This window comes from Topomyia yanbarensis, chromosome 2 (assembly GCF_030247195.1).
Source record: "Topomyia yanbarensis strain Yona2022 chromosome 2, ASM3024719v1, whole genome shotgun sequence".
NCBI lineage: Eukaryota > Metazoa > Arthropoda > Insecta > Diptera > Culicidae > Topomyia > Topomyia yanbarensis.
Window position 1 is genome coordinate 176,901,465 of NC_080671.1, and position 24,730 is coordinate 176,926,194.

General features: G+C 39.0%; 1 protein-coding gene across 2 annotated transcripts in view; it reads left to right on the top strand.

The window, feature by feature from the left end:
• Window positions 1–24,730, top strand: part of LOC131682213 (carbonic anhydrase) — a 71,441-nt gene that overhangs the window by 33,781 nt on the left and 12,930 nt on the right. For both annotated transcript variants that reach the window (XM_058963542.1, XM_058963543.1), the window contains exon 2: window positions 13,844–14,259. In XM_058963542.1, coding sequence (XP_058819525.1) covers window positions 13,844–14,259 — 416 coding nt within the window. The remainder of the gene's footprint in view (window positions 1–13,843; window positions 14,260–24,730) is intronic.

A 24,730-nucleotide genomic window follows, 5' to 3' on the forward strand; every position in this document is an offset into this window, starting at 1 on the left:
CGTTAAAAGTTTAATAACTTTTCCTATTGGAGTCGGATCGCATTGCAGTCTTCAACAAAGTTGTAGATAATAAAATTTTCTTCTTAAGTTTCACTTTTGGTGATAATCTGATGTATACAGTGCCACCTAGCGGCGAAATTGTGAGCAAGAGGGTTTTCTCCATGTAAATTGTCGAAAAATCCCATATAAACTTCAAGCACGTTGGTCTGGTAGCTAGACTTGTTCGATTTGCTTCAAATTTGGAGCAAGTACTCCTGGTGGGACTAGGAATCGACTCAGGGGTGGGCCGATTGAGTTTTCAAAAATTTATTATTTTTCTGGGCAGTCTACTGTATACTGTTGCTATTTTTACTCCGTTGACTGGTTCGGGAGCTTATGGCTTATCTATTTCTTATTTAGCTAGCGAGAAAATTTTCACTTCTAAATAACACAAAACACCATGAGGAGAACTTTCGTAATTTTTAAATAAAGTATACTGTAATTTTTTCTGTAAATTAGTGCCAAAAATTCGCGATAATTTGCCTATATTCAAAACATATTAGCTTGTAAGCTGCACTTAGCCTCGAATAAACGCCAATGACTAGTTCCTATTATACACTTTGGTTTGGGCCTAGAAACCAATTATAGTTAATGGACTCAAACTTGCTTTATTTAAGTGATTTTAAAGTAGTGCGAAAGACTCAGAGTTTTTCCAACTTTAAACTTTTTTATTCGTCGCGCAAGGATTCGGACTGCACTTGTTCAATTTGGCTCATTCAATATGATGTCCTGAAAGAAAACAGTTGAACGAATACCCCTAAATAGCGGCAACCAGGCTCTCACATGTCAAAAATTGCCGGTATGTGTTACACAAGTAGCGGCCATGATCAGTAATCATGGGAGTGCTTGTTATAGTTCATGATCTTTGTCTTTTTCATTATGATATGATGAACCATAATCATGACTTCTAAGGATGACAACATTTTTGGTTTCATGATTTTTTATTCATGAAAACGATAAAGGATTTGTTTCCGTGTGCGTGTATATTTGACTATCTTTGGAATTATGATTATTTTTGAAAAAATGAGCATTCGTAGTGCAAAGATAATTATTGTATCTTCCCTATGCTGTCTAGTAAACTATTTTTACACAAATAAAATGTCTCGTAAAATATTTTTTTACTTGTAAAATGCATAACGGTGTACGAAAATGAGACTGTGTCACTGTAGTTTCTATTCTGACGCTCTTTCCGAAAGTTAACAGCGACATCTGTTGAAATTTGGCCGCTAGGCGTATCATTTACGAAAAATCATTGGAATGATCTTTAAACGACAAGGCCTCCTCTTGTTGTTTTATGACTGTTGTTAATTAGCAACTGTGTGTGCTTAAATACCGTGCTGGGTTAGCAGCACTGAGTGTTTTATTTCGGAGAAATAAGATATGACTCAGTGTTAATTTTACCAACCTAATCCAACATCAATCGTAAACTTTTCCATGTAGTTGTGCAACCTTTCAGGTCTGTTGTTTGCCTTTTACTTGTTTTGCATAGTCAACGCGTAAATAAATAGGGTGATTCAAAATTTGTGTCTCATTTGCAAACAATATTACATGATTATCGACGATGTTGGTAAATTTTAAATAAAAATCTCGATTAAACTAAGATGAGTCCATATAATGCAATAGTGAATTTGTGACATTAGGTCTCGTTCTAACTTATATATTTTCCCTTCGTCTAACTGTGAGACACACTGACGAACAGTCAATGCATCGAGCTTTGCTATGATCTCTCTTTTCATACGCTGACCCGTCCTAGCAAAAGCCCATCATTTCGTTGAGTGATTGGTACTCACTTGGTGCGCCGACCGACGGACTGTAAACACAACGATTATTACCAGTTCAACCGGAGCCAACCAGTACAGCACATATGCACACACACAGACATACCTACAGACAACAACCGCAATGATAGCAAACCACTTCTTGGTTGTTTGTTGAACAATTTCTTCGACGGAATTATGCATCGCCGCGCTGCTGCTACTGCTGCTGCTGTGTTGCCATCGTGGTAGCGCTTGTTGACTAGCTGCTAGGTTGCCGGCGCGAAGTCACGTGACGATGATGGCCCGTGCTGAAACTGGGTAGCACAACAAGCAGCAGGCAGACAACAAACGATCGTTCAAACCGACCTATACAAGTTGTTAAATGTTTATGGTTGTGGCGCAGCATGAGTCAACCTAAGCACATGTGGATCTACGCGGATCGGGTGGGATTTTGATGCGGAAACCACTGTACGGAGAGATCGCGCACGTGTTTCGTGTACCGGCTGATTTAACGGTCTTAAAAATAGTGTTTAGTTTAACAGAGCTTGTGCTGAGAAAATCTAAGCACCTTATCATATGGGGCTATTTAGTCAGTCGCACAGTGTTGGTCGAACGCATTTTTGTTTATCTTTTAAGGTATAATAACTGGATAACACCAGAGCTGTAATAGGGTGTAAATGTGTATGTAGATGATAACCGGTATTTGGACATCATTCTCGAAGTCTTTGAAGAGACACTGTCGGTTGTAAATTGCCAATGCTTCGCGAAAACTCGGCCGACGGACAACGTTAGCCTAGGTAATGTTTGAGGTGAAAAGTCTTTATCGTCATGAAGTTAGCTTTAACACAAAAGCGAAGGGTCTGTACAGAGCAATCAAGGCTACAATTTAGTCTCTTGGATTCCCTATTTACTTTTCACACAACAGTGCGAAGTGAGTAATCAGTATCATTTGTGCCGGTTGGTTGGTACATACCCTAAAATGTTTTTTTTTATCTTTTGAGCGACATGACATATCATCGTGATTTTAAGATTTGTTGGGGGCAGCCATAAAGTACGTCATGTGATTAGGATGGTCAATAATACCGTGACGATTCTGAGCGTAAGGGCTCAGGAGGATTTGAAAATACGTGAAACATAGTACATATTGTTCATTGTTATGTTTGGCTACCCTTTTTTCCTTCTTTTAGATAAAAACAATACATCCTTACTTTGAAATTTAATGTATTTCTAAGCAAAATATGATTTAAGTGTTTATTTTGCAGTTGTCTTTGGAAACTCATTTTTTCAATCACTATCCAAAACAAACTAATGGACCCTGATGGTTGGGAAGAATTGTTGTGTCCTTCGTATAGTCCGGATACCATACGTTTCGTTCGCTACAATACTCTCTCGACGGAAAAAATCTCTCCCAATAAAACTCTTTTAAACTCACTTTAATCATTATTTGATCCGAAAAGTTATAATTTATAGTATAGGCATATTTATTTTTCTCCAAAAGAATGTGAAAAGATAGTCGACCGAAACGACAAATACTTGATTAAATAAAGTCTTTCAGGGCATTGAAACATCTATCCCATCTAATAATATTTATGAACAGAATCTCTTTCTCAATACTTTCATGGAGTGTTAAAAATACAATAAAAATACGAAAAGATTGTTAGCAGAATGAAGAATTATTCACAATGTGCAAACGGGATGTGAAAAGTTTCTTTCGAAAATAATATTTACGCGTGAGTTTTTTTGGAAATAACATGGAGCTAATTACCACTCTTCGATTTTTTCTTTTTTACGTCTACCTATCATGCAGCCCAACTAGTTCAATGTTTACACTATATGTGGAATTTTTGCGCGACTCTTGAATTAGCTCTGGTCCGGACAATTACTGCTACGACTTTGCATTTACCCTGATCATTTTGTGTATGCATATGTTTATGTCATAAAACTTAATTATTCCAATGAGCTAGTGCTGCAAGTGATGGTTTCAACTCACGTGACAGGCCTGATGTAAAAAATACTAGTTATTAGTAAAAGTTTTGCTACAGGACATCCATGAGTACCGTGGTAAATTATTCAGGTTTAATAGCGCCGCTTATGAGCGGCTGCTTGTTATACATACAGTCCCTATTATTTAGAATATTCAATTGAACGCGCTTCATCATTGTCACTAAGATAAAATCTTTCAGCGGCTAGCATCGATCGATGCACCGCCTATAATCGTTTTCTTGAAGTGTTCTAGTCGCGGATTTAATTAGACATGGCAGCCGCAAATGTTTACAAATACGAGCCTAAACGTCTATTGTCTGTGGTATTATCGTAACTGTCTTTGCTGTTGAATTGATCATTAAATGAATTTTGAAACAAAAGACACTACGAATTTCAAACATTCAAAGCCTGATTTATCTTTAAAATTAGAGTATGTACCTCATGGCTACAATCGACTAGAGATGGGCGAAACAGTTCACTTCGCAGAACCATTCCCGACTGAACAGTTCTGTAAAAAGAACTAGTTCAGATGAACCGTTCTTCCGTTCAGCTGATATTTTAATTGTATCTAGCGAATGTCTCTCAAAACATTCGATTCTTGGAGAGGAACCAAACAGATGGTGCCCAAACTATTATACCCCTGTATGCTTAACAAGTTCATCAAGGGTAGCGATTTCTTCATGATGTATAACTAGAGAAATAGAGAATGTGATGAGTCGTTCTTCGCCGGTTCCATTCTCGGAGAGCACAGAGAGCGGTTTGTGGGACGGCAAGTCGGTTCACTTTCATTCGTTCACCTAAAAATCGGTCCGAGAAATTCGCCAAACGGCTTTGGGTCAGGTTCAGTTCATTCGCTTTGAAGAGAATTGTGAACTACCGTTCTTTTAAAAAGAACTTCCGTTCGCTCATTCTCTTCGAAGAACCAGTTCACTTGAACCGTTCGCGAACGAATGGCCCATCTCTACAATCGACCATCGTTAAAATATTTAAAACTGTTATTTTGAACGAAGTAACCACCAGCGATCAATTGGCCGAGTCACCCACATCTATTGACGTCAATTGGTTGAACTCGCAAAATAAATCCGGATGTTGCTGCGATACCCAGCTACTCGATCGACCATCATCCAAAACAAACAACTCACCGAAACTTCCAGCGCCAAATTTCTCCGATCAGTGCAATAATTGAGATCAATTGAAAAAGACACCCCCATTAAGATTTCAACACATGATAAATTTGTTCGCGTTGCCCACTGTGTCACGCGCCACGATTTTGATTTGCTCGCATCGCAATCGGTAGTGCCATTCCAATCGTTATATTTGGAACTATTTGGAACGTTAGCCAGTAGAGAAGTGCTCACCGATGCCGGTTTTGATCTTCGACCGATTGCAAAAGGTCGTCGGAGGTTGGATACTCGAATAAAAAAATCACCGATAGAAATGCGAAATTTCCAGTGACATTGAAACTAAAATCGAGCTATAGTAGGGGATCATTTGTTGCGATTTGTTTTGGATTCATCTCTTGTGACCATGCAAGAATATCATGCAACTATTCGTCCGTCGATGATTTATTGTCACGTGACTACATGTTAAAATGCTCAAACTGTTTCAAACGCCATTATATTGTTTATAGGTTCAATTAGAACTAGCTGTCTATTGAGGGGCGGTGGATGCAGGAACATCCACTGCAATCAAGTCAAGTTCAAACGTTTATTCCATAAGGGAGCTCCTTGATAGCTCCAATCAGGTCAAGTTGTTATAAGTGGCAATCTAAGTTTAAACTGCTGATCAGCGGGAAATCTTCTCTAGCATAGTGACACAAAACGAAACCACCAGCCAATAGCTTTGCAAGGACGTGTTATAAGTACCACTTGATTCGTCGTTAATTTCTCCACATTGTCCTCGATAACGTGAATCAACGGTTGGCACAAAGCATGCGATTTTTTTTCTTTAAACATGATCCAATGTCATGGTGTAATGACTAACGACAGAGAGAGAGGGGAAATGCATCTAATTATGCACGAATTGGCAATCTGGAAGGATCTTTATGATTCTTGAAAGCAAAAGTAGCTGACATTACATTGTAATATATAGCTGGCCACATTCTGTTAGAATTGGCAGGCGGAAGTACATACTGCCGCTATATGGGATGATCCATAAATGACGTAGCATTTTTTGAGTGATTTTTAACACCCCCCTCCCCCATCGTAGCATTTCGTCACAAACCTCTAAATACCCCCCCCTGGTAATTACGTAGCTTGACGGTAACTCTGCCCCCCTTGTCCCCGTAAGTTTTTAAAAAAAATCTATTCTATTCCTCTTTAAAAAAGCTACGTAGCATGACATGACCCCCTACCCCCTGTCGTCACACATCATCACAAAATACAAAACTCCCCCCTCCCCCATATAATGCTACGTCATTTATGGATGATCCCTATACAAAATTGCACCGCGTTCTCTAGGATTTCCTACATACGAGTAAGACAAACAAGAGTGTGTGGCGCTATCACAAAAGTTATCTATTCCTCACGTGGTGTATTAAAAATCTACTACTATTCAACATAAAAAGTGTAATTTAATGTCGTTCAGCGTTTTCCGCTTATGATTCTAAATCAATACAGTCTTTAGAAAACCAAGCTGTATAACGTACGTATAGCTCACATTTGTGGAACAATACAATATAATGTTAAATAAAACTAACAGTATGCTGGGCTTAATTAAACGCTTCAGTCAGACTCGTTCTGTAATATAATGTAGTCACAGAGAACAGACATCCATGAGAGAACAAATATATTAATAAAGCGTGTGTAAACATTTGAATTAATATACGATAAAACACTAGCGCCGCCAAACCAACTTATCCCAACTATCCGTCAAATCTATTTCGGAACCGGTTCGAAATCCTGAATGGATTCAGTATGGAATCTGGCGCAAAGGAAACAACCGATTCCGACTAAATCGGTTGATGCATTTGAGCGGGAATTCATACTGAATCCACTCAGGATTTCGAACCGGTTCCGAACTGGTGTGACTGGGTAGAGGTATAAGCCCTGTCAATTCAGCCGAATTCAGCCACTAAAAAACATGACGACAGTAGCGCTCCTGTTGGCGATATCCCAAATACCTTCGAAACAGCTAGGGATTTTTACACAAGTTGAATGATGAAGATGGACGTCTGTTTTCTGTGATGTAGCGTAGTGGGGAGTCCTACGCTATCCTGCATGAAGAATGCATAGCTGATTCGTCCAAAAACAATTTCTATTATATGCATTTCGTAAATTCATTTGGACCGGATTTCCTCTTCCATCATATGAGGCACGCTGTATGCTCATTAACATACAAACACTTATAGAATTATTATTATTATAATTATTATTATTATCTTTATTTTTCATCTGACTATTGTCTACATGAAATAAAACTTAAACCTATATCCTGCAACTATTCCGAATCCGTCCGATGAAGCGGGAGGACAACTCTCCAAATTCATGCATCTCCTCAACAGTCGTAAAGGTGCGAATCATTGCCGTTATCAGTTCGTGATAACCAAAGGTTGTCCAGTGAAACCGGGGTTCGAGAAGAGAACCATTACGTAAAGGTCTTGGTGGCACTCGAATGCTTAGCGACGATAGAAGCTTCGAGCAATCGACTTCGCCATTCAGCAGCTTGGCAACAAATCCCGCTTGTTGAATTCTCTGCCGACGTTCAAGAGTGTCCATGTTCAGCAATTTACAGCGATCAGAATATGGTGGGAGACTATGAGGATCGCGCCACGTCAGATTTCGCAGGGCCAATCTAATAAATTTACGCTGCACACTTTCAATCCTTAAGATCGAATTCAACTGAAAAGGAATCCAAACTACTGAGGCACTTTCTAAAATTGGCCGGACGAGTGAGCAGTAGAGAGCTTTCAGGCAGTACGGGTCAGTGAAGTCCTTCGCTATTTTCGAGATGAACCGCAATTGCCTGTTTGCTTTTGCGATGACAGCTGTACGGTGTAGGCTAAATGTAAGTTTATGATCGAGCAACACTCCCAGATCACTGAATCGATCAGTTCTTTGCAGAACATCACCATTGATATGGTAGTCGAAATTTAGTGGTTGCCTGAGACGGTAGTAGGACATTACCATACACTTTGGAACGCTTACGGTAAACTTATTCCGTTCATACCAATCAACGAATAGATTCAATATTGTTTGGAGGCGAACGCAATCGTCGATGTTACGCACAATAAAATACAGCTTTAGATCGTCTGCGTATGCAAGTCTACACCCTGGTGCAAGTAACAGCATTACATCATTGAAGTATAGCACGAACAGTAGTGGGCCGAGATTACTGCCCTGTGGTACTCCAGATGAGTTGGTGAAACACGACGAAGTTCTCGATTCGAGCTTGACACGAAGAGACCTACCAGTCAAATAAGATTTCAGCCATTGAACAAAGCGTTCCGATGCACCTAGCTTGGATAACTTAGCTAAAAGAATATCATGATTAATCGAATCAAACGCTGCTTTTAGGTCGGTGTAAATAACGTCAACTTGTGTCTCGCGCTCCAAATGTTCAAAACAGGTAGTAGTTAAATCGAGATGATTCGTTGTGACGGATCGTTCAGGCATGAATCCATGTTGGTCGCTAGAAATGTAGCTTTTGGTACTCTCGAGAATAATGCCACCAGATAAACTGGTGATCCCTCTATAGTTCGTGACATTACGCCTGTCTCCTTTTTTATGGACAGGAACCATGAACGACTGCTTCCAAATTGCAGGAAATTTCGAATTAGCGAACGATTGGTTGAATATTCTGCATAGCGGTTCTGCAAGGGCACCAATGTTACGGCACAGCACCACAGAAGGAATGCCGTCAGGACCAGGCGAAAATGTGCTTTTTAATTTCTTTGCGGCTTTTGTAACCATTGCAGGTGTAACCTCAAAGCTATCAAAATCTAATAGGTTACCTGGAACATTTAATAGTGCAAAATCCAATTCTGATGAGGTAACCGATTGCGTAGCAAATATCGACGAAAAATGAGTAGCAAACAATTCGCATTTCTCACCGCTTATTGATGACTCCATATTGGGGAGAAAAACGTTCGATGGAATTGAGGAAAGCTTTCTCTTCGAGTTCACATAGTTCCAAAATTTTTTAGGATTTCGTTTCAACCCAGATTGCACCCGCAAAACGTACGATTTATACAGCGAGGAATTCTGCTGACGATACTCATTAAAATGCCGCGAATTCGCAATGATTTCTCATTAACGATACTATTTCTTAATGCGTACAGTGTGCATCATTACTGTCACAAATAAAATTTGATTCACCGAGCCGCCAATTAAGATCTCGCTAATTATTTTTTGATTCACCTTGTAAAACAAATTGTGCTAAAAACGGTACGGCCAATCAAATAATGCGCCATTGTAACCAAGATATGAAAAAAGACCTAACCATGTTCAGAAGTAAATTAAAATTATCTTTAAAACGTAAAAATATTGACCAGCATGTAAGTAAACTTTGTAAAACAATAATTTTTGCGGTCTACATTTGTTTGAAGAAATAAATAAATTAATAAATAGGAAGTAGTACGAAGAAAACAATACAAACATTGTGTCTAAGGACTGCAACCGTTAAATTATCACAAAACTGCGTCCGATTGAAAACTCTTGGACGCTTGTGAAACGAAACCAGAGAAAATCGCAAGATATAGTAAAAGATTAGAAGGATTTGAAAATCTGGAAAACATTTTCAAACATTTGACCGAGAGCATTGTGCATAGCATTACGCATGATACAAAACGAGTAATTCTGTTCGGTCTCTTATTTTATACAGTTCACAAGCTAATAAAATGCTCCGCTGCTATAGCAGGGCAGGCAACGAAATTTACCCGTGCGTCGCTTTGTCTACTTGCAAAAGCCAAATTCGTATCCTACTACCTAGTGTGCGAAACGTAAGCAAACAATGAGTGACAATGCCAAGCCAGTTTATTCCCCGATTCGGTAGAACTGTTGACTTCGAAATGTCCAGTAAGACCATCGATTCTTGAAGTGGAGCAATAGTTGAAGGTGAACGTCAAACTCAACACAACAGAAGTTAATGGCGTGCAATTTCACTATCTACGTTATGAGGTACTAATTATGTTCAAAAACATTAACAAAGCAGAATAATTTGTTACGCAAAACAACTTGCAACACGTTGTCGAATGTAACGACATACAGCATCTCAACATACATAGACAATGACACTATTGAAGTTAAGCTATATGACCTGGCACGGCGTACTAATTCCGCCGCTATCAAACAACTCAAGTGAAAATACCGTGAAATGGAAACCGTTAAGGAAGATACTTGTAGGAACTCCTACTCAGGTCCCCGTAACTAGATTTGGGGGGTGAGAAAACGTCCGACAAAACCTATTCCTGCATATCTGAGCAATCCATGGCAAATAATAAGGTGTTACATTTAACCAGCGAACATTGGTCACGCACCCAGGGCAGTGTCCTATGTGTCAATTCTGTGATCACTGATCAACTGCTACACGACGACCGCTGTCGCCTGCTATACATTGTACTAGTACTGAACTAGTGCCACTTCGTCGTCGCAACCTCATGTACCTGGAACCACGGGGTATGCGATGTTTATTTATTTAGTTTATTCATTCACAAATAAACAAATACTACGTATTTTAGGAACAAGCTGTCAGAAAGTACGTCATTTTCTAAGCATGGGTCGAGTTACCGGTCTGATTCATCTACGATAATTCTGCATAAGTGGTGCGTGCCAAAATCGTGAAATTGTTGACTTTGCTAAGAAATTGGACCTTATCATGGGGACTTTGCAAAATATTACAAAGGCGATCTTCAGCATAATATTTCTCCTTAGTGGAGAACAATTTTGGTAAAAACTATTTTTTCTCCATTAAGGAGAAAATTGTTTAAAACCATCTTTGCGGGTGAAGAGCACAAAACCTATACTAAATTAGTTATGGAATTTACGTTTCGACTTGATCTCATAAGAATCCGATACTAACTTAGGGACCATTCATAAATTACGTAACGCTTTTAGGGGGGGGGGGGGGTACGACAAGTTGTGATATAGCGGGAGGGGGTGTTAACTAGATCGTTACGTAACATGTTTCCATCGAAGAAAAAAAAAATTCTTGGCATTTTTTACGTAACAGGGGAGGGGGGGATGGAAAAATTTGTGACAATTTGTTACATAGGGGGAGAGGGGAGTCAATTTTGAGCAATTTTTGCGTTACGTAATTTATGAATGGTCCCTTAGCTTACGGACTAAGCTAGCGCCGGATTGACACTAACTCCAGAAACGGAGACAAAATTTATGTTCCTGAGCAAACCTCTAGTCAAGCGTGATGTTTAGCAAGAAAAGAAGCTCATTTTAAGCTGATGAGAACTAATGAAATCGAAACATTTGTTTTGGCCTAGCAGGCCAATGCAAGATGCACTATGCTATATTTCTGCTTAATGGAGAACAAGCTGGAATTATCCCCTCTGGAGCTAGCGTCAATCCTGTTGTAGCTTAGTCCGTTAACTTAGTTAGTGTCGGATTCTGATGAGACGAAATCGAAACGCAAATTCCATAATTAATTTAGAACATCAGCAAACACTATAGCACTATAAAGAGCAGAAAAACAGAAGATTCTATAAAAACGGTCCCGGTCTTTATAGGACATACTCGTCAGATAACGATGTATTTTAATGAACGATGAGACCTACGTAAAATTTAATATCAGTTCACTGACAGGTTCACAATTTTGAAATGCTGTTCTATGAGAGGAGCTTCCAATTGACCTTAACTAATTCAGGACAGATAAATCTAGTAAAAAATTGTTGATGTGGTAAGCGATCTGTTCATGTGGCATCCAAAGTTCATCGTTCTTCAAAATGGCCATAATCAATAGTGAAGATTCCAAGACCCAATGCTTTCGACTTTTACCCGTGTAAGTAATCTGATCTTCCCATATTGTTTAAGCAATATTTAGCATCTGTATCGGGATCATTGGAGCTCAAAAGCTAAATTGTCAATTTAGTTTGGGGTAATTGGGTAATAATAGAACAATATTTCAAAAAGGATGGTTTACTGCATCGAAGACTCCAAGAAAATGTTGTATAAAGTTACTCGAAAAGAACCACTAAAAGTTTGAGAGATTGCCTTGAAGAAAATATGAATGACTTACAACGAATATAGGTTAAAGCGTTAATTTTTGCTCTAATAGGAAGGGTGCCACACTCTTTCATTAATTACTCGTCCTACAATCGGTAGAATTCATGTAAATTGGTATCAAGTTTCCCGGGACATCGCTCGGGACAAGTCAGTTTGCTTAGATGTTCATGTGTCGTGTGACCTGTTTGGATTTTTTTGTGTCTAACTAGTGCTAATTTGGAACTAGTTTAGATACATCGTCTAACTAGACACCCAATTAGTGCTAGTTACGGACGAGATGAATTCGAAACACGAAAAAATTCAAACTTAAATTAAGTTAGCTTTTGTACCCTTAATCCAATTTTACATTTTTACCACTATTGGGAATTAATATTGCATAATGGTTCCGAAGTACCAATATAATATCAAATATGGCCTTATAATATCGAAATATTCTTGTTTGAGATCAATGAAGACTCGAATCGAGTGCCCATATATATCACACCACAACTGTAGCCAATGAGTTTAACAAAGATGACAGACGCTGTTCTGACCATCGGCTTCAAATCGGTAAAGTGATAAATGTAACAGGGCGAAAATAGACTCATTACCCTATCTGTCAAAGTACTTTGTATTCGATAATTATTAAACATGAAGTACTGAATTTAAAAGAAAAATATTTTGCTCTTAGAAAATTTGTTTTCAATTTCTGAAATGCGAAATGAAACTGAAATTCTGAAAGGAACGTATTAATCTTACAATTCAAAATCATAATGCATCGCACATTTATACATGCAAATATATGCACAAAATACATACTACTCGTACACATATTAATAACCCATTCAATTACATAAGTACGCATACTATCCATCGAGCTGTACTAGTAATAAGAAGACTATTAAAACTGTAGCCTTTCCTTTCCTCTAAATGCTTAGAATGATTAGAATGTTTGCATTTTTCATCGTTGTGTCGATAGATGTGGGTTCGGTTACGTCACACTATGAATTAATAAATTCGCTGTAATCAGTCGAACTATGGCATCGACATCCTCCGAGGTAATCCAGTATGTTTGTACGGTTGACAAACAGATTATTTTTGTTTATCAACATACACTGCAGATACCACTATTTACCTATCCGTGCATGTTTGTCTGTTTATATGTACCTATATTGATTCTGCATTATTTAGCGTATGTAACAGATGAATATTTCATTGTGCAATTGATAAATTGTGATACGATTTTAATAGATTTTCACATTTCAGCCTTGTGCAGTTCCTACTAAATAATGAGCCATGAAAATTCCGATTCGCGAGGCACTCTCACTATCTGTTGCGCCTCACTGGTTGCAGGGGCGCGCGAAATAATCTATGTACTTGTTTGTTTACACTTTGCATGCCGTTGATTGCTAGCCGAATACATTGATAGTCACATTGGAACAGACGCAATTAACTGGAACTCTCAACATCGGTCGCTCTAACGTCAAGCGGTGTCTGATTCTTTTCTAAACAACAATTCACCCGTCAGCACCTCTTAACCGAAGACGAAGTATTAAATTGCATGAGGAGTGGAAGTAATTGGAAAGCGATTATCGGAATTAAATATTAACCACATTGGAAAAACGGGGGATCTACAACAAATAACGTCACTTGTACATTTACAAGTTATAATAGAAATCGTTTTTCTACTTCATTCCTCATCCCTTTAAAAGCATGGCATGTGTAAAATTATCCCTTGTCATTATTGTCATTATAACTGATCGTTTGTAAGTCTCCAGGACGTTTTATATTTGAACCGAAGTAAAAAGTTATCACGGCAGCTCCTTTGAAAATTGAATAGTTAAATTTCAAAAAACTTTTCTGTGGTTTTATAAAATTATACTAATTTTTTCCATTCCCTTTATCATCCTACAGGACCCCACGTTTGGCCAAAAATGTACCCACAGGCAGCCGGCCAACGGCAATCACCGGTCGACATTGTCACAAAGAAAACGAAACAATCGAGTGACCTGAAGAGTAAGCCCCTACGTTGGACCTACATACCGGAGAACACACGCAGCCTCGTCAATCCGGGCTACTGCTGGCGGGTGGATGTCAACGGCAAGGGTTCCAAACTAACCGGGGGACCTCTATCGGATGAAACATTCATTCTGGAGCAGTTCCACTGTCACTGGGGCTGTTCGGATTCGCGGGGCTCGGAACACACCGTGGACGGTGAATCGTTTGCCGGGGAGCTGCATCTGGTTCACTGGAACCAAACCAAGTATAAAAGCTTTGCCGAAGCGGCTGGACAACCGGACGGGCTTGCTGTGCTGGGAGTGCTTTTGAAGGTAGGTTCAGCAGGCTGGGTTGAATTTAAGCACGGTTTGATTCGCACCGGATCCTATCAGTACGAAACTGACTGCTTCGGTGCGGACAGCGCACTCGAAACAGCTCATTAGCAAAGGTTATTAAAACAACACACCCGACTGGTTTTATACAGACTGTAGCACAACACGCGGTTGAAAAGTCAAAATTAAATCAAACAGACGCGTGATTTCGTCGTGACTGAATCGTTTATGATACTTTGTTTACCGTGGTCTTTACACCCAAAACGCAAGAAGGTATTATTTTTAAGCATATCAGTATAAATCTAATGCTTTACCAGTTACCGGTAGTATTCGGACTTGAACCGAAAATCACGTGCTCACTGAGAACGCTTCCTTGCTGATGGAGCTATAGCGAGATATGGTTTCTTGGTTGTAAAATTTACACATCAACTGGCGACTCGGTACACAAAGAAAAAAAATGTTGGTAAAAATAAGTCTTTCGCTCTTAGCGAAAAAAAAGCAACACATAGGTACTCTTAGTTTGGAAATAAAACTTTTATTTTCATTATTAATCTTAAATAGCCCAAAAGTAGAACTTTCTAGTCTTTGGACAGTGCGAAAAATGAGCTGGCGGCTACTATTATTCTTTGTGCCCACTGTGAAAACTTTTGAGCGAGAGGGTTGAGTTGATTATCTGTGAAAATTGGGGTAGAAATTAGTCTTGGTTATCTGAGAGATTTCAACAGTATCCGTTCTCCGGTCAAGTTCGAACCCTGCCAGTAAAGCGAATAATAATGTTCACGGTATTCGTTTTCACTAATTCCACTTGTCAATTTTTACATCTGTTTCATACAAAACTGCATTATTTGACAATATAAATAATATGTAAAAAATTTTCGCCTCTGTTGGATGCAAGAAACGCAGTGTTCCACTTCACACGGTGATCCTTTTAATCAACAGGATGTCTATCTTTACCGAATACGTCCATGTCGCCATTGCTCACGGTTGTTGTTTGCTTTATGAATTAGTGAAATACGATTGTGTATTCATTTTCATTGATTTTCTTCACTGGTGGTGCTGGATGTTGGTTTGAAGGTAATATGCACAGTCGCAACAGGTTGGCTGAGTAACCGCTTTCGGTTTAGGCGACGATGGTGAACTGCTGGTTTCGGTTGTTTGCGATAATACTTAGCAGCGACTACGCAGGGCTGTCCGTGATACGTCGACTATTTACAATTCTGACACGTGGTAATCGGCCATTGATAGCGCGGGTTGAGCAGATTGTGGGATCAGGTTGGAAGAGAAGAAAACCTGCAAGGGAACAGATCCGATATCCCTTCTTGTGACATATTTGCCTTGATACTCGAACCAAGATACACATGGTATACTTTCCGTACTACATTCTTTGTATGTTGGAATTGAATAAAGGTACCGGAAGCCATTTTCACACTCAATCAATGATATGACAATACCTAATATCGATCGCCACGGTTTAGCATCAAATGGCATTAATTGCTATTTTTGAGTTTCGATATTTTTTATTTATACTATTCTCGCAGTTGGAATAGAAGTCATAATAATTTGACTTTATTCATCAAGAATACTATTTTGAATTGATTTTTTTCCGACGCTCAACACATCGCACGCAGTATGGCCAGAATAATCCTTTGAATGTTTGCTGTCAACTCTTCAACAGTGTCTATCATTTGTTTGATTTTAATATTAGTAAAGAATCGATTAAATTAAAAATAGGTTAAATTGGTGTTTATTCTAAGTCTGTACGATGTAATTTTTTATCGAGGACAACACAATAAAAAAAAAAGTTTTTCGTGCGATAATGCCTCAACCAGATTTTGAAAATATAAGCAAAACTAAGAAATTCAAGCTGTTTTAATATAATTCCAACCGGATGGAAAGTGACATAAATGGCTTTTTTTGAGGTTTTATCACAAAACAAAATTTCTACAGTTAATACACCCATCATTTTGCATGAAAACGTGAATTTCACGGTGTCGGGCCATTATGCCGGGTGTCGTTAGGCAGAATGCTGTTAGATCGAACACCATAAGACCGAATGTGTTGTAAGGCCGAATAGGCCATAAGGCAGAATGCAATTATGCCGAATGGGTCATTCGACCGAATAGGTCAAAAGGCCGAGGTGATATTAGGTCTATTACCACGAGATTAAAAACATCGGAGCTAGTTTGACTCCGAGAACGAAAGCAATATTTGATTTAATTTGACCTAACTTAAGGCCTCAGATATAACCGCCTGTAACAGCATCAATTGAACCCATTTCGTGCCATGACGTATTCCGATATTTATCACATTATTGACATATTTACTGAGTCTTTTTCCTTCTTTAAATCATGAGCAAAAAATTGTTATTGCTGCATTTGCCAGGTTTATGAACAGCTAGAGTCAAAAGCGGTAGCGACGGTATCCAGCCGATGATGACTAGGACAGTAGGCCGAATGGACACTAAGCCGATGGCAAAGGGGCCGAATATTTAATAAAGAAGTTGAAGTTTATCCTGTGGAGCTTCCAGATCTTCTCGGCTAGAGATAAATTTGCGAAGCTCAATTAGACGAATCTCGTACTGTTTTATTGCTTTTGAAATTAATCATCTTAAGACGGGTGTCTTCCGTTTAATTCCACTATAATAAACGGCGCTGTTCTCGTACAAACCACTCGTCGCATGTTCGAGCCCCTACCCGTAAGGATGCTTATTGATCTGTAGAACTGAAGCACTGTTTACTGTGAATCGGCTGTGAAGAAGGTGTCTTAAGAGGCTTAATAATGACATTACACTAAGTGATTAATTTATTAATTAATTAATAACGACATACCATTAATGTTGCTCGCTATTTTTCCAGTTATTTCGATTTGAAATACCTGTTATTCAAATTGTTTATGTCTGTACTGTACCAAATATCAAACAAACACAAACTTGTGCGAATTTGACACGAAAACTTGGTGTTTCCTTACTTTCCCATCTGTTTGTGAATGCTGGAGCTGTGCTACACAAAAATCGCGGGTTATATTTGGCTTCCTTGAGTTCTTCGCACCGCAACTGCAATATTATCTGGTAGACCAATTTATCCTAATGACCGTTTCGGGCGAACGGCTTTCGGCCCAATGACCCAGCACCGATTTCATATCAATATTTTCATTTCATATCAATACCTATCAGTATGTATCATAAATATTGGAAGTCAAACTTCCTCAATGATGGATCCATAATACACCCAAAAAATATTCATTTTCAGTATTTTTTTTTTGACTTTACATTATCACTGTTGGTAATTTATAGACATTATTTAGTGAAAAATCATGAAAGTACTCAATTAAAACCCAAATAAAGTTTTGGACAATTTCTATATAAAAAGCACCTATGCGTTTTTTGATTGTTCAAATTGGTTTCCATAACCATTTCTTATTGAAAACTTCCTGTTTCTCTTTATATTTTGGTTTTAATTGATTAATTTACTGATTTTTTACTAAAAAATGTTTATAAATTTTCAACAGTAGTAATATAATGTTGAAAAACATTTTTGCTGAAAATGACTTTTTTTGGGTGCATTAACGATCCATTATTGAGGAAGTTTGATCTCTAGAATACACATTTACGATGCATACCGATGGGTATTGATGTAAAATTCATGTTTTAAACAAGAGATTGTATCTTTCTATTTTAATCTTTTTTTGCTTAGCTTATTAAGTAGACTGCCCGTACTAGCACATTGTGATTGACCGAATGAGTGAAAATGCACAATGAACCAAAAAATGAGGCTGTGGAGGAGCGAATCATAATCACTGTGCTGTTCTACCGGGGAAGGGAAGGAATGTTAGTTAGATACTCGCTGTTAATAGAGACCGAGACTTTCAACGCTTTTTCATTTTTTAACAATTATACTGAAAAGAATTTTTTTATTCAGCCAAACGTACTGTACTACGCAGAATTCTGAACCACCAAGACCTTATATACTTGATTTCGCATAAGCTTATAACGAGATGAACGAGATAATGATAATGAACCTTCGATCCCGTGTGGTCAAATCGATTCAGCATCACAATACACCATTACGTAGAAATCCCTATCGATTTTTCTCATGATGCATTTTATGCACCTGCTTCTATTACTAACCTAACATATGTGCAACAATCGCTCAATCTAATTATGGGCCGCTTGAGTCAACCCTGTTCTCGCACATTCCATGTATTCCGTGCAAAATTTTCTACCACCACTTGACCAACGCGCTGACAAGTAAGACTTCCTCGATTTTCCCACCCACTCGAAACTAAGCTGAATGCTTGAAATTGAAACCTGTTGCACAACGGTGCGCTTGAAAACCGATATAGCACGTCGGAAAGTCCTTCGTTGACATTAGCACATTCTCCCCGGAACAGCACTAAGGCGCGTGTCCAATCTAAATCTATATCCAATTATTCCGCGGTAGGGTTAGTCCAGTGTTCTAGAAATATCCACCACAATTGGTTTTATTGCACAGCTTTTTTTTTCAATGCGCCTGTTCTGCTTAGCTGGAATTTCCTAGTTCAATCTTGCACCGGTGCATTCAGTCAACCGCGCAGGCCTGCTGCTTCGGGGCAAGGTCGAAACGAATGAGTGATTATAATATAATAGAAAAGCTCCGACAGATTTTCCTCCGTCTCGCAGAACTTGAGTTCGTTCTTAACCCGGCAGCTCGTACTGTTGTAGCCTCTCAGTCAGGCGGTAGCAAATTACAAATTACAAAGTTCAACAAGTTCCGTGCGTCTGAGATGTGCAGTCGGCTACGATTGCGTCACCCGGGGCTGCCTATATACTGTCGCTTATCCACGCCACAATTATCTCATTAGAAGGAATTGAATAAATCAGTATTCATTGCTCATCAGTTTATATTGCATCTCGCACACCACACTGGTGGAGCAGTCGCACTGCATTGCATGACGTCACTGCGTAAACAATAAGGGATCATTCATAAATTACGTAAGACTTTTGTGGTGGTTGGGAGGGGTTAAAATGATTTGGAAGTCACAGCGGCTGGAATGCACAGATTTCAACAACAAATGATTCTAATTCTTCGAAAATGCGAATGGATACTTATGGTTTGTCAAAACGTTATTTGGCTCTAAATAGCAAAATTTAATTGATTTTTTTCGACGTGCTGTTGTTTTATTCACTATGGTTCCAACCGCAGTCAAGGCCGACTGCAACCATAATTGAAATATATATTTACTCCCAGAGATTCCTCATCTTCGCACTTTGCGTAAGAAACTGAAACGGTCTTTCCGCAACAAACCGGTACAACCATTGCTAATACCTATATCGAGCACAGTGTGATCGTTCTTTGTTTTAGACTTTGATTAAAAAACTAACAACTAGACAGAGTGAGTCATCTACAAAGGCGTCATAATCGTGCAGCCGAGCAAAGCTTTTTATTGATTTCTTCCATGAGGACCACAAGATCTTTCGAAAAATACCCAATTACAGTAGTATTTTTATCAAATTATGTGGAGCTCCGTAATAGGATTTACAAAGATCACACGAATAATACTCAGCACACTGAATACTAGCCATATGATAATTGAGTTTACAATAACCAGTCAGTACCCTGATTAGAATACTGCGATTGTGCATGGTAAAATGCAAGAAAATCCTTACCATTTTCAGACTTATATCGGACAGTACGGTTTTTGTTCGAACTCACGTTTGCAAGCCAAATGGTTGGCATGTTCGGATGCAACCCAAGAGCAAATCTTGTGGTGAATCTGGTTCTGGACCTACGAAGTGAATCGCAGCACCTGCTCTAGCCAATTCGTCCGCTAACTTATTTCCAATAATACTGGAATGACCGGGTCTCCACAAAATGTAGGTACCATACGAAATGTTGAGTTCCTCGATTTGACTTCGATATGCTATCACTAATTTCGATCTCGATTCGGTCGAACTAAGTGAGTTTAGGGTAGCCTAATTTTCAAACGATTACCTGTTCAAGTGCCGATTGTACGCCACACACAATTCTGGAATATGATTCCTGATGTTCGTTTTCTGTGGTGCCAGTATTTTCATTCAATTCGGTTATTTGGTGAAGCTCAATACGTTAGCTTAACGGAGCCGTATATCATTTATATATCTACATGAGATATAAAAAAATAAAAATTAAAACGAATATTAGCGAGTGATGGTCAGATACCGCATATGATTTGCTGTTGCAAATATTTATTTGATTTGTTTGTTCGCAGCGGGGAAATATTTGTGTGAAAAAAGTTGCCAACTGCAGACTGGAGCTCACTTCTGTCTTTCTCATTGTCGTACAAGCATAGGTTATTTTCGATTGGGTAATACTACCCTACTATTCACGTCATCCGCCGGCCCTGGGCGCCTGTTCACAAAATTTGCACATGTAAATTAGCCCTAGATATATACAAAGAGTTCTATGTGTAATGATACTGCTGCATTATGTTTTGTACTGCATGGTAAAGCAAGAGCAACCCAGGGACTACTTGACAGATAGCGCTTGTTTCATATATGTACCTCCGATTTGATGGTGGCGCTAGTATGCCTTCTCTGTACGCGTACCACGAACAACAACACGAAAAAGTTTCAAGAGAAAAGCGTGTTTCGTTACGTGTGTTATGAGCACCGTCAATGCGGCTAGAACATTTAGAAAAAGCGTATTCCAAAATGTGGATAAAGAAAACTATTATTAGAGAATAAATTTATCCCTCATTGGAAACCGTCAGCAAAGTTACATAAATCTTATTATAAATTTAGCTCGAAGTTGTTGTTTTTAGCAACCGGCCCTCTTCCTTCCGAAAAATGTTTTGGTTTTCTTGTTGTGTGAAGTTTGTAATCGTAATATAAATGAAAAACATTTTGGCCAATGAAAGAAAATCACCAAGCTTAACAATTCGTGGACCTGCGACATCTTGTTTCAAGTTCATTAAGAACGTCAAGAATTCTAGTATTTTGATCGTGAGAATAAACAATATATGTAGGATTTTCTACACATTTAGCAAAATTGGTTTTGAATAAAATTTGTGTGCTTTTATCAGAATTCTGGCAGAAAACCGGTAGTGCTCGGTTTCAGCAAGAATGCTGCCAGGAAAGTAAATTTTGTTCGACTCTAGCTAGAGTTTTGTACGACTTTTGCAATAATTCTGTCCGGAAGATGTTGCGATGGTTTTGGTATGGATCCCTTCAGAATTATTCTGGCATTTTACTCGGCTCTACCGGAGGATTTCATGGCTTAGGAGATGTTGATTAGTTTCGGAAGATTTTCGGAAATTCCAATATAGGTGGTAGTGGCTTGACTTTGAAAGTCATCTTCTTGTATTTCCGAAATTCGATTCATTTTTTTTTTGGATTTTTTAAATTCCAAATGGAATCTATGTTTCTGTTTAGGTATGGGGGAATGAGGACAGCTTCTAATGTGAACAGTGAAATGAATTTGATGATGGAAATGCTTAAATTGTTTATTTTTTGGATATGGAAAATAGTAAATGGGATGAGCCTTTTTCAAATTTTGCTCCATTCGAGCCGCCATGACATCACCAAATCACCACAAAGTTTGCTTATGAGTCCAATATATGCGAGCTGTCAAGTTGTCGCCGGACTGAGCAAGAGCGACTGGGTCGGTTCATCTGCATACTCACCACAAAAAGACCATTTGAAATACCTGGAACTTAGTTCTTCCATGTTTCCGCCGTAATGAATTTCCCTTCTCCGAAATATGTCATGAATCTATTAATGGCCACTTTGCAAGTAAGTGGTGTCAAGTAAAGTAGTCTATCAATTCGTCATCTAGAAGTGTTCGGTTGCAGCTCATCAATCGGTGAACTCGATATGAAACCGATTTTAGTTGGATTGCGTTGTACGTTGACGTTTCGGCCCGAACAGTAGTACTTGAAGGTGAGTGCCGCTCCAATACTGACTATGTATGGCTATTTTCTATTTGATATATGTTTTTGCACGAATGTATATTGTAGAGTGCATTTTCCCAAAAAAATAAAATCCAATAAAATGTTATAGTTCTTTATTGAAAATTGGCCGAGAAATATGGGACCAAGTGAAAAACCCCGCACAGTGGTCGGAAAATGAAAAAAAATGTGGCATCAATTATTTCCTTTCGCTGTAGAGTTATGGTGTCTTTGGAAAAGTTACTGTATAGCACCTAGTGATTTATTTGATTGCGTCAAATTCGTTGAGAACATTTTTTTCTGTGTAAACCCACATGCTGTAGTGTTTTAATTTTTCGGTGTGTTTTATATGTGTAATTAATTCATCAAATTACCGTGTTCACCGTGCCAGTATCCTGTATACTTTTGTGTTGGTTTGTGAAATTAATCTCAGAAATCAAGGATTTTCTGTTATGATTGTTCGTTCATCTCGTGATATTGTTTAAATCACTGTGAAGTCGCCAACCAAATTTTATACACAACGTCATCTGTAGGCGAATAGCGTATTTCCCAAACGTCAATAAGGCGAATTGAAAGTAGCAATGGATTCTGCTTCTAAGACATGTGACTCTCCTGTGAATGGTATCGAGAAAAATGTTTGTTGTGGCAATTGTGGGTCGGGTTTTCACCACACTCGCGTTTCTAATATACAGCGATCCGCTCTGGACTTGTTGTCTGGCTTTACGAAGAACCTGTACTGGCTGTCCGACAATTGGGCTCACAGTTTCTACAAGTGGGGAAGCAAACCGATTCCGCTGTATCCGTAGTGGATACTAAATAATTGTGTCAGTAGATAACCAGAATGTAGTAGTGTCTAATCTCTCGAACTGCATAAGATACATTTTACGACTAATTCTGGTCCTGTAGCTCTATGAGGGCTGTTCGTCAAGCGATTTCCGCAGGACCAATCCAATCGAAAAAGAAGTCGCTAGAATTACGCTATTTCACCTCACTGCAGCCTCTGTCTTTGGTACTCCAACAATTCGGCGGGAAATCAAAACAATTTCTGATGAGCGGGAACAGTTTTGGGTCTATCAGAGTCGCCTCGATCCGATCCATTCAGTGGAGGAAATCATCACTACGACTAAAGAATTCTTGGAAATAAGCAATACAGCTGGGACCATGCCTATAGTCAGCACGAGGGAAACATTCAGAATTATAGTGATACAACACCCTGATGTAGCATACAACAAAAAGGGGTCTGCCACAATAGATTAAAACACTGATCGCAGTGGAATATGTACCCAACAAATACATCTAAAGCAATCTTGTTAATCAAGGAATATTAGATTTTACACCAACCGACATAACCCAACAAAATGAGCCGGATGAACTTCGTTTGACAAATCTCGGTGGTTTGTTTACATGGGAGCTACGTGAGTGCGAATGGAACAGATGAGCACCCGTTGCTCTCGTATTCACGCAACTGACGAAGTAAACAAACCACCGAGAATTGTCAAACATGAACTTCATTCATAATGAGTTCATTCGTGTCGTCATCTTGTGGAACTCAATACTGATATCACAGAGAACAGACATCCATGATCGAACAAAAATATTTAAAAAACGTGTGTAAACATTTGAATTAATATACGAAAAACACTAGCGCCGCCGCACCAACCTATCCCAACTATCCGTCAAATCGATTCCGGGACCAGTTCGAAATCCTGGATGGGTTCAGCATGAAATTTAGCTCAAAGAAAACAACCGATTCCGACTCTATCGGTTAACGCATTTGAGCTGGATTTCATGCTGGAAGTTCGATTCGGTTCCGGACTAGTTTGACTGGGTAGAGGAATAACCGCTGTCAATTCTGTCGCACTCAGCCACAAGAAACATGACGACAGTAGCGCACCTGGTTTAGATATCCAAACTACCTTCGAAACCGTTAGAGATTTTACACAAGTTGAATGCTGAAGATGGACGTCTGTTCTCTGTGCTGATATCTTTGTTTCCTTGCGAATTGAGCTTTCGAGTGAACTGAAGGACTGAATTGGCACTCAGAGCGTCTACTTGGCAAACTGGGTTGCTGGTTCGCGAATTTAATTTCGATCAGCAAAGACAAGATAAATTTCGTCAATTGGTTACTTCGGACACTGGGATGCACCGCCGCTTGTACTATGGAAGCCTGCAGTCCCCTCACCACAATCCAGTCATCCCGGTCCTGTGTGAGGAAGAGAAAAAAAATCTTCCAAATTTCCTACTACGGCAAGTATCCATCTATTTCTAAACTTTCTAGCGCTGAAATGTTCTTCGATAATTGCGTAACTTCGTATCGATACCAGATGCCGTTTTTCATAACAGCAACTCTCACCTGCTCTCGAGAGGTACATAGCCCAACTGCATTGACTACAACCTTCGGATTCCCGTCTCTACGGTCATCGCCGCAGACTTGCTACCAATTACGAAGAAGCCCTGAATCTCCTCATCACTGTTGAGCCCTTCCAGCCAGCAATCAGCAGTCGTCTCGGTCCTGTGGTGGAACAGGACGAGGGATCTTCCGAAAACCTACAGCAGGCGAGTATAATGC